The sequence below is a fragment of the Natator depressus genome, chromosome 9 (genome assembly GCF_965152275.1).
Source record: "Natator depressus isolate rNatDep1 chromosome 9, rNatDep2.hap1, whole genome shotgun sequence".
Taxonomy (NCBI): domain Eukaryota; kingdom Metazoa; phylum Chordata; order Testudines; family Cheloniidae; genus Natator; species Natator depressus.
In genome coordinates, this window is record NC_134242.1 from 17,908,297 (window position 1) to 17,920,469 (window position 12,173).

The 12,173-nt window shown below is 38.1% G+C and overlaps 1 protein-coding gene across 1 annotated transcript in view; it reads right to left on the reverse strand.

Annotated features, from left to right (window-relative positions):
* SERPINI1 (serpin family I member 1) overlaps window positions 1-12,173 on the reverse strand; it is a 78,534-nt gene that overhangs the window by 27,010 nt on the left and 39,351 nt on the right. The window contains exons 2-3 of the mRNA XM_074963610.1: window positions 5,342-5,609; window positions 2,869-3,099 (exon numbers count right to left, since the gene is read on the reverse strand). Of these exons, the coding sequence (XP_074819711.1) occupies window positions 2,869-3,099; window positions 5,342-5,591 (481 nt within the window). The 5' untranslated portion in view covers window positions 5,592-5,609. The remainder of the gene's footprint in view (window positions 1-2,868; window positions 3,100-5,341; window positions 5,610-12,173) is intronic.

Consider the following 12,173-nt stretch of genomic DNA (forward strand, 5'->3'; position numbering starts at 1 on the left):
TAAATTTCTAGCATTTTCAAAACCTAAATCATGGTGTCGGTATGTAAATCCTTCCTTCAAGTGGTTGTCAGTCACTTGTTTCTGAGCATCACTTTTAAAATATAACCCACACTGAAACCTTGAGGAAATGTAGGTCAAATAAAGAAAGTTTCTACCGGTGTTACAGTACAGTTCACTATTTTCCTCCCAGGGGATCAACTTTTATGGACTTGGGCTCTAATCTGAAGACGCCCCTAAAGATGTGCTTAACTTTAAGAACATAAGGAGTCCCATTGATTGGGGCCTTTAATAGCAATGAGTGGGCAGCGCCGTCACTAGGCATTTTAGTGCCTGGAGTGAGCAAGCATATTTGAGCCCCTTACTGTTTCATCCTCTCCCCCTCCTCCCCCGAGTAATTTTTCTGCCCCCGTGGCTTTGCACCCTGGGAAGTTGCCCTGCCTTGGTTATGGCCCTGAGAGTGGGTCAGGTACTCAGTTTTCACTCAGGCGAAGGCCCACTGTCTCCAAGATGAGGACTGTTAAAGAGAGGAAGCCCTCAGCATTTGATTCACGGACATTTGCTCATGGAAAGGAAAGGAGAAAAGACATCTTACATCTGCTGTAGTCATGAGAGGCTTGTTAGCCGAGCATAGCAGCTGCTATGCTCACACTCCTAAATAAATTATTCCAATCAGAGTGCATTGTCTGTTACCTGATTGGGTACAGCTTGTTTTCAGTAAAATAATTTTGATTTTATAACTCTAAGAATAGTGACAAATCTAGTCACTGCATTTAATAATTCATCCCAGATGGATTCCTTACTCCCATTTGTGACCGACATGCTATATAATGGGTTAAAAAAAAAAAAAGCACTCTATCTGGTTATTTATTACTTCTCAATTTGATTTGTGCCGTGAGTGTGTTTAGAGTCAAATTCTGCCTCTGGATGCATTTGCAGAGCTCCACAGGGCAGCCAACTGGTATCACATTTGTGCATCAGAGGGCAGAATCTGGTTAATGCTGTCTTGGGAGTGACTGTTTTTGTTTATACTTCAGTTTATTCAGGGCAATGTCCCTTGAGGCAGTAAGTTTACCACAGTCAAGAGAACACACAAGCACACTCACTCAGTTCCAACATGAAAGCTTGTTTGAATGGGGGGGGGGGGGGAGAGAGGAGGAGGAGAAGTAATCAGAAGTCTTTCCTTTCCTTGTTCGAAATTTCATTTTCAGTGATATTTTCCAAACAGTTCTTGGTAACACGCATTATTGTATATTCAGAATATTCCACACTATATAGAAACCTAAGACAGTTATGTCTCATTTATTTTGCACCTCGTTGAGCGCATATTACTCAAAGCTTTGAGAGGAGTGTGTTTAACAAGCCATGAATGAAATCCTGACCACCTCTGTGGCATTGTTGTGCTAACAAGGGAAGAGGGTCATCTCCTCCCTTGACAGCAGCCAGGCAAGAATGAGCTCTGGTGCTACCGACATATTAAGCTGCGGGACCACTACTGCCCGTCAGTGCATCATTGCCCCAGTGGATTGCAGACTGCCAGCTTGGTCAGCACAAAGCATGCTTGTGCAGCAGGCATTAGACAGGTGCTTATACTGCGCCTTCTAAAAACACAAAGGTGCACCCAACTGTACATTCACCTACGCCAGCATGATGTGACCTATTGCCTGTTGGTGCTACTCTGTCTCCTCCATTTCTGTGTCTCCAAACAGCAAGGCAGGATTTTACCTCCAAAGTGCGACACATTCCCTGATACCTTGGCAAAACAGGATGAATTCAAACTAGAGCAAGAGCCTTAACATTGAGTACTTTTCCCATTTGAGCCACAAATTTACGTATTAAATAAAGCATTTCTTCCCATTACAGCTCTACAGCTAGATTCTCAGGTATCATGAGGATGTGTATGTGGCAGAAATTCCTACAAAGATTCTGAGTCTTTAGACTTACAGTATTGCAACTGAGGACAGAATCTGGCTTCTATTGTTAAAATATTAACATCACAAATTAAATTTAAAGAGACATATGGTGGAAAAAGAATTAGAACAAAACTATTCTCTGATCCACAAGTTGGGACTCACGCTGCTTCTATTTGCTCTCCAAGTATGTATGGAACCAAACAATCAATGGGAGCACCACACAGGCAATGATCAGAATTCAACAGCAGATCTGAGCAAATACATTTACTTTTTTAGTTTTGCATTTACTCTTTTATCCTACTAGAGATCTCTGTTCACCTTAGTAGTGATAGTCTTACCAATGGTCAAATTCTGTCTTTGGCTACACTGATATGGCTTCCACTGAAGTCAACAGGGGCTGCGTGTGTCAAGATTTTGTCATTGGATCTGCACGTCTACCAAAACTGACTTTATATTCCTTAATATATTTGGGCCTGATCCTGAGAGGTAATGAGCACCCACAATTCTCATTTTAAGTCATTACTAAGCTCAGGTCAGTAACGCCTTTAAACATTTTTTATGTAGTAACCAACAGTTTAGAAAGAAATCATGAAAAAAATTAATTTTCATTAATAAATACATTTATATTAAATAGAAAACAGACTCAAATCAGAGTGGTTGCTAGTCAGGTGTCATTATTTACCAATAGATACTACAGTTATTTTCTTATACGTAGAAGAGGAATTGACAGTTGCTCAGAGCTGATTTTTGAAAGGACTATCACAGTACAGGAAAAAAAATATTATAATTGTATTAAGAACTGATGCTAGCATTCTCGCTGAGAGAGAAGATTTCTTAATCTTAAGTGAGAGAGAAGACGACAGACAAGACAAAGGTCAACCAGCACTGACCTACTTCAGCACGATACAACCACAAACATTTACATTAAGAGAGAAATAAGAGAACCACAGGGACTTACTATTTGTATGATTCTCAACCCACTTATTGATGTGGTTAGCTACAGCTGCACTTTGACTAAAGTCTACATTTTCTACTTCAGCTTTAAAGTATTTTTTCAGCAATTGCAAAAATTTGTCACTGATGTGAAATCCATTCTGAACATAGAGGGAGTTGGCAATTGTCATCACATACTGGCTTTCCTCAGTAGTTGCCATATCAGAAAGGTCCTTCAAGAATGACAATTCTTCACCTGAAAATAAAATAAAAAAAACCCATTAAAAGTAGTTTGTTTTCCTTAGTGAGGCAAACATACTAAAGAAATATTACATATTCTCCGCACTACCAATTCATAATGGTATCTTAGCCTCAAGTACAGAACATCCATTAACATTTTAGAGTTGTTTATTTTATTTTATTTTTTTTAAAGACTCAGACACAGAAAATGTAAACAAATCAGAGGTTAATAAAAACAAAAACAAAAAAAAACAAAACCCACCACACACAGTGACTAAGATATTATACTACATTACACTGACTTGAATGTGCACGTTGTAGACTGTTCCATTTGAGATCTTGAAGATGTGAAGGCCACTGTGCAATGACTAGTTTGGGTTTTTACTATCCACAATAAGTAGCATTAGTGAGCCATTTCCTCAACCCCTCACACAACCCTGACAATGGTAGTGCTCTCATTTGTCCCAACATCATAATGAATCATTCTGAGCTGTCCTGAGGAAAAAAAAAAATTCTTGCACATATTTCCCTCCCAAATGCTCAATGGGTCTTGTACTGTGTCCTAAATGTTAACAGTTTTGGGCCTGGGGGGTGGCGGGGGGAATGAGTTTCAATGCCAAAGCCCTCCACTGAGAACTCATCAGTGGAACTCCAGTCTAGGGACTTGAAAATTACTTCAGTTAACTTCAGTTGTCAGGACATTGCCCAGGGAAGGAGAAAAGCACTCTCTTAGGTAACCAGGAACTCTGACAGTAACAGGTTTCAGAGATTAAAAATCCCAGCAACCAGAATTGCTCCTGGAGTCAAAACAGAAGCCAATAAAGCATATGGAGAACAAGTGTAGTGAGTTTAATGTGTACTGAACAAAGATTCAAGCAACCTGCTGCTTTCTACAATAGCTGAAGCTTCTGGTTGGTCTTTGCAGATAGCTATTGCAGTGCACTCTACATGAAGCTGAAATAGGAGTTGATAGCAGTGTACACAAAGTAGGTGTCTGAGATCCGAGCATGGCCTTGTTTACATTAACTGGACTACACTTTCAAATATCAGAGTGTACTTGTCTGCTTTTTAATCCCTTAGAGGCAAAATTGTAGAACTAGACAGCAAATAGAATCTGCAGGCATCATCTGTGTAGGAGACTATGCAAAAGGGCTATTGCAGGGCCAGTGGAATTACATGTATATATCTCCAGAGCACCACCTTATTTTCTAGACTGCCCTCAAAATGCTGCTTCTCAGAGGCCCCCAGGTCCAGTGGGTTTTAATAAAGGCCAGAAGTTTCACTCACGGGTTTCCAAGCAAACACCTACGTACAGTGCCTCTCATTATGATCCTTTGACGTGACGGTCTCTAACTACAGTCATGTTATGGGGTGAGTTACATTTACTCAGAGACATGCGATAAAGTGGAAATGCCCAGCAGATTCACTACAAACAACCATCGCTACTACCTGTGAACCAAATTTGCCCTCAAGTATGTCCACACAACAATATTGAAAGTACACAGATATAACTGTGGGTGGAGTTTAATCCTGTATTATTAAAAACAACAGATATTTATACACCAGGATAACGTATAATATAAGAAACTTTTCTAGGTTTATGTTTTCTTGTCCCTATCTTTCAACTCACAACAACTAGTTCATACAATAGGCATTATCTGCCCATCTGTTACAGATTTTAAATGGGGAGTTTCTTATCTAATGATGCTAAATATTTACCCCATTACACCAGCTGCTAAGATTTTTTTCTATTATTCTAAATTTGATCATCTAGTCCCATCAAGGAATCACAAAATAGTTATGCTAAAAATATTTACATTAGACATTACACAAATCACATAAAATTACAGCTTCAAGAAATTCTACTATTTTTCAAGTGCAACAACGAACAGGTTTTCAGACTTTCTCCTTAAGAATACTATATTATAATTCTATTGTTTTTGACTTCAAGTTGCTTTACAGGTATTAACAAAACGATCATTCCCAAAGATATTTGGAGGCTTTTTAGGTGGATGTCATCATTATTTTACAGATGGAAACTGAAGTGAAGAGTTCAAGTGACTTGACTCCTGAATATTGAGCGCTGTCAGGCCTGGTATTAGATTCCAGGGGTTTACAGTTCTATGCTGAGTCATTAAACCTACTGGTTAAATAGCAAATCAATGAACAAACCCTTGACATTTCCATGGTTGTTCAATAGGCTCCATCTCTTCCTTTACAACAAAAATACATAGAGAAACACAATTAGAAGACCTTACCATTTTTCAAGTTGTCATATCCCAGGGAATGTCGAATTTCTTTCAAAGTGGACCCATGAGCTCCAAGCTCCACCATCCCCAGGGCAATTGCAATGCTCAGAGGAGAGAATAGAATGTTCTCATCTTCCCCAGTTGCCCGCAGCTGTTTATAAATGTTCACTGAAAACTCTGCAATAGTTTCATCAGGAAAATTTGTGCTGAAGGCCTTACTTTGCAAAACCAGCAAAGACAACAGTCCAAGGAAGTACATGTCTTGTGAGTTTCAGGTCTGCAAGATAAAATTTTAGAGAGGATGAGTAAACTGTATTTAAGAAGAGGTTGGAGGGAGCAAGGACACACCACAGTAAAGCTAATTATATTGTTTTGTACCATAGTTGCAAAAATATAAATTAGAGAATTTAAACATGCAACTTATTTATTGGGAAATGGGTAAAGCTAGTACATGTGCATTCCAAAGAGATTTCTGTAGAAGATCATTAAGATAGATAATTACAATATTTATCTATTCTATTGTGTCCTTTTACTTTCAAAAGTCACCTGCAGTTTAAAAAAAAAAAAAAACGAACACAGATGGACAATCAAAATAGTTTTTGAAGTCTAGCAACAATTTCCCTTCTAAATGGATTTTGCCAATAGTATGTGTATTAAAAATGAAGTTACATGCAGGGCTTTGTCTTTGTCCACCGAGTTAAGGTCCTATTTATTTAGCTGAAATTGTGTCACGTCAGGCAGTGGCTGTGGTGTTAATGCGTGTCTGCAATTCTGCAAAGAAACTTGCTCTTTAGTTGGGAGATCAAAAAAAGGCAGACCGTCCATGTGCATTGCTGAGCTCTTCTTTGTCCTCCAGTTACACTGAAATCAATGTCCAAATCTGATCAAGATATGCCGTTTCCTATTGAAACTGCTTTGGGTGAGCCCACAGATACCCAGATCAATGGAAATGTACTAGGGAGGCTGCTTGGTCACAAAGCATGTGCCAAGTTCCTAGAGTGAGACTTTGAAAGGAAAAAAGAAAAAAAGTAATTTAAAAGGTTGGTGGGGAAAAAAAGGGTATCAACTGAGTGAAATAAGATCCTTGTTGGTAGCAAACCAGCTAAGAAGGGGTTAGTTTTTCCAGCCAGAGTAAACATCCACCTGGGGATCTTTAGTAGTGGGGTCTGTTAATACAATGTTTGGCTGGAGTATCCTTTGTGGAAAGTGTTACAAAAGGAGGGAAGAAGAACTCAATAGAACAAGCTCTGGTTCTCAGCCCTTTCTGTCAATGCACTGCAGGCCTGGCTGAAAATGAGTCAGCAAAGAACAGTGCTGCCAGCTTTCACAATTTTATCACTAGTCTCATGATGTTTTTCTTAAATCCTCAGCTCTTAGAGTTATGTGAGAATTTATTTTTTAAATAAAAACTGACGAAGTTTAACTTTCTAACCCTCATGATTGCAGAGAAAAGCTTGGAAACATGACTCAAAAAGTCTCCAAAGCCAGAAGGCAAATAAAAACACTTGGGGGGGTGTGTGTGTTAAATTTCATGATTCTTGTGGGGCCTGGCAACTCTGATTAGTAGTTTGCTTAACTATTTCAGGACACTAGGGACCCTGAAGTCAGTGACCTTAACATAGTATTACTTAATATTTATATAGTGCATTTTATCTTCAAAGCACTAAACAAGTGTTATCCAATTAAAACTCATAACACCCCAGAGTGGTAAGCAATTAAGCATTACCACCCTCTTTTCATAGATGAGGAAACATAAGAATTAATCAGATGTGTGTATGTTTTGGCTACAACTCTGATGTAGCCATTATTTAGTGATCTCCCTCACCCTTAGCCACATATGTCACAGATAAGGTTTTTTGCTTTGCTTTTTCAGTGAGAAACCAAAACACTTTAACTTGTTAACTGCTGCGGGGTCTACACAACACTCACAAAAATATGGTCTTATTGATGCACTAAAGGAGTTCATGCATATTAGCCAGGCATTGTTTTATGGATCCATATTCTTTTTTGCTTACATATTTGTATGGACCTTGTCCCAGCCCATAGTTTCCAATAAATTCCCCCAAAACGGAATTTAACTGTATGTCTCTTTTCCCTCCTTGTAGATCAATTATCTTCCCACTTCTTAGCAAGATATCAAGAAAGCCTGCAGTGGAGATTTTTATTTCATTAGTTTTTGCTTTATGTAAAACAAATCATCTGGGCCTGTCAGCTTTGACTGTTGCTTATGGCTTGACTACCTACTTTAGCATAATCATAAGACCATCTAACATTTCTTTGTCTCCCTTAGGAAAATGTCTCCCAGTCTTTGAAGCATGACCTTCACTATTTCTTTCAAGAACATTGATGCAATGAATTCATTCTGGTCCAAACTAATAACTTTATCTGTCACTAGCTTCCCACTTACCTTCCTTAATGACTCTAAGGATTTCTTACCTGCCCGCTCGCTACCCAGCAATTTGAGGAATTTAATCTTTTTCATACTTAACATAATCATAATAGGGTGAACACGACTGTCTTTGCTAGTTGGGACATTTAAGACTTCCTTCTCAATGAGTGCCTGTGTGTGTGTGCTATTTTATATTATTACAAGAAACTCCGAACAGCAGTGCCCCATTTTGCCAGGCGTCGTACAAACATTTAGTAAGAGACACTCCCCTACCGTGAAGAATTTATAAGCTAAACAGCCAGGATAGACAAAGAATGGGAGGAAGGCAGTATGATCTTCCATTTACAGATGGTGAACTGATGCACAGAGAGATTAAGTGACTTGTCCAAAGTCATACAGGAAGTCTGCAGAGCCAGGAATTTAACCCAGATCTCCTGAATCCCAGTCCAAAGCCTTAAAACAGACATCCATCATTCTTCTCCAAAGCAACGCACTGATTTTCTGAGCTTGCCCCCAAATTTTGGGAAAGAGCATATAATGATTTAAATAAAAACGTCATATGCTCTGCTGAATGGGGGTGGACTTAAGCATGTATTTAAGTGCTTTGCCACATCAAGGCTGTAGTTTTAACTCATGCCAGCTTGCTTTGAAAACTGAAAGGGGTAATTAGTTTGATGCACATTGCATCATCTTCTCTGTCATTTCAAAAAAGCTTTCCAATTACTTCTGGTTGTGAAGATAGCTATTCAGCACTCTGATCAACAGTCTGCCGTATGTGCTACAGCCAGATAGGCTATAACAATAGCAGAAAGGGAGATGCACACATCTTCTAGAGAGAAAACTTCAATAGCTAGTTTGAACCATTTAAATGCTAATATTTTTAATCAGGTTTATGCAACACACACATGTCCAACACCACCCCTTTTCCTTGCACAAAAATCACACACACCTCAGATCTTAAACTTTTAAAATATATTTTAGTTGTTTTGCTAATCAGAGCATAATTATTATTATTTTGTAAAAGAAGAACAGCAGATTCATGGCCATTAAGTTACCTGAAAAGAGAACAGTGCAGTTTCATTTAGTTCTCTGGTAGATAAAATGCTTCCTTACTTATATTTAGAGTCAAGTGGTATCAATATATTAAAGCAAAAACTGGATGACTATATTTAATTTAATAAGTGAAAAGGCTATCATAAGAACAGCCATCCTGGATCAGACCAAAGGTCCATCTAACCCAGTATCCTGTCTTCCAACAGTGGCTAATGGCAGATACTTCAGAGGGAATGAACAGAACAAATAAACATCAAGGGATCCATCCTGTCGCCCATTCCCAGCTTCTGGCAAACAGAGGCTAGGGACACCATCCTTGAATATGGCTAATGCCCACTGATGGACCTATCCTCTATGAACTTATTTAATTCTAGTTAGTTTTATACTTGTTCAATGCTACCTTTCCTTTTACTGGTCAGACAGAGACCTTTTAACGGATAGTTAGTTTTTTCCCCCTTCACAATTTGGATATGGAGATTTGCTTTTTTAACCACATCCTGGCACACACAATTTTGAGAAATAATGAAGTTTAAAACTGAAGAAAGATAACAGATTGCAAACTGATTCAGGCCTCAATTCAGGTAAGCACTTCAATTCAGGTAAAACACTTACGTACATGCTTAACTTGAAGCTTGTGCGTATGGCCCATTGACATCAATGCTTAAAATTAACCATGTGCTTAACTGCTTTGTTGAATTGGGGTTTCACATGTTAGCAGGCCAGAACTATAACTCTAAGTAATATTTCTCACAGATATGCCTTTAAAAACAATGGTGAACAAGAGCACTGCCTAAAGTACTGAATGTTAATTTCATGTTTCACAGATCAGTCGATAAAGCTTTGCAGAACCAGCCAGACGGCTCTTAAAATTTCTGCTGGCATCGCTTGTCAGGCACTATGACTCAAATTTACCATTTTTCAAGTTCTTGAAATTTACCATTTTTCAAGTTCTGTTCAACCTGAAATTTGTGGCGACATCATCAGGCAGTGTAAATCCGCATAATTACATTGATTTACACACCACCTGAGGATCTGACTTATCACTACAACCATATAACTGGGATTGCTCTTATACCATCAGCTCTCTTATTCTTTGCTTCAGGCTATACTCCTCTTTGGTATTAGGCTATCCCAGTGCTTTTTTGCAAAGGGTCTAATCCACTGAACTGATGAGTACCTCTACGCGGAGCAATACATTCTCAACACTCACTGATCTGAACAGGAGTGGAGGACACTCAGCACCTTGCTGGATTGGATTTACATTGAATTACAAGGCAGTCCAGAATTAACTGTACTGTATACACAAATATAATTTCAGCTTCATTTCCTTCACTTAAAATGCTCTAATTTATGCCTGGAAAATTAGATAATTCCCATGAGTATCACTGGCCTTTTTAGATACATCTTTTCCTTTGAGCCATCAGTATTAGGTGGTACTAGATCCTATCAGTCTCTGCATTAGCAGAGGCCTCAAATCTCCAATTAAGTGGTACCGTATTAGCTGCAAAAAAGATTAAAAGGAAAAGAAAAGGTTAAATAGAATAAAGAGTGTTTAAAAACCAAGAATAATTTAGTTTCTGAAGTTACTGTGTATACTTATGTGAAATTAAAGTTCTTTTTCACCAAGTTGATTGCAGAGCTAAACTTTCAAACAAAAATGGAGAGGACCCCTACCCCAGAAAAGCCAATAGCCTAGTGATTAGGGCACTCACCTGTGAGGTGTCTGATTTGAAACTGGATCTCCCAGATACTTGGTGAGTGTCTTAACCAAGAGGCTCTTGACTGTTTTGGGGTAGATGTCTTTGTCTGTTGTGTTTTTAACATGAAGAACATTGAACGGCCTTGCTTTCGTTCCATGCTTGAATGAAAACAAATTCTGAAACCTCAAATTTTTTCATGAAATGGAAACACTTCTGGCTATGCTTACTATGTTTAAGAATGTCATCAGGTGACTCTCAGCATAAACTACAACTCTAGTTTTATGAGCCCACACATTTCTAAGCAACTGATGTACAGAAAAAGTGCTAATTAAATTAGGGCCTGATCCTGTGAAGTTCTGAACAGCTCTTCAGTTCCCACTACGATCAAGCACGGATTCCAAACCCTTTGGGACAGGAGACATATCTAATCTATGGTTTGCAAGATATGTTAAAATGTATGGCTCTAAACAAATATTTTAAAATAAAAATAAGCATCCAATCTGAACACACATAATGGGTACACACAGAATGAGAAACGTTAAGTTGCATATGGCAACATAGCAAACCCATGGAAGAGCTGGAAATAAAACCCAGAAGAGTCTGGATATTTATAATCCCGTCCTTTCAACATCAGGCCTCATAGGCTCACTGTCAAAACATAGTGATGCGGAAATTTGTGGTGCTGAACTAACTGTTAAAGCAAAACCTCTCCTAATTATACAGCAAAAAGATCCGTCAGACAATAACATCCATTGTTTATTGGCTCCGACATGGCAAAGCAATTTACACACGACAGCTCTGAACATTCTCCTTCTCACTTTTCTGTTGTCCTCCCACATTACCAAGGAAAATACTGCCATCCATTTTAAAAAAATATAAATCAGTATTTTCTGGAACTAGCGAATCTTTTGGTTACAGATTTAGGCCCCGGTCTTGTACCGTGAACTTATCATATTGCCCAATATTGTTTCATTTTTTCCTTGTACTCCCCCATTGGTCTGTATCCATCTGTTGTGGTTCATCTTGGGTGGTCAAACGATTTAAAAAGGAAGTCGCAATTAATCGTGAGGTTAAAAAAAGCTGCAATTAATTGCAGTTTTAAATCGCACTGTTAAACAATACAATTTAAATTATAAATATTTGTGGATGTTTTTCTACACATTTTCAAATATATTGATTTCAATTACACCGAACACCGAATACAAAGTGTACTGTGCTCATATTATTATTTTTGATTAACATATTTGCACTGTAAAAAAGATAAACAAAAGAAACAGTATTTTTCCATTCACCTCATTTTTTTCATTCATCTCATTCATACAAGTCCACTCAGTCCTACTTCTTTTTCAGCCAGTCTCTAAGAGAAACAAGTTTATTTACATTTACAGGAGATAATGGTGCCTGCTTCTTCTTTACAAGGTCACCTGAAAGTGAGAATAGGAGTTTGAATGGCACTGTTGTAACCAGTGTTACAAGATATTTATGTGCCAGATATGTTAAACATTTGTATGTCCATTCATGTTTCAACTTGTAGGCTCTCAAGTTTTACACGGTTTTGTTTTTGACTGCAGTTAGGTAAAAAAAAATAATTAAATTCGACATTTGTAAGTTGAACTTTGACAATAAAGAAATTGCACGACAGTACTTATGAGGTTAATTGAAAAATATTCTTATTTTTACAGTGCAAATATTTGTAATA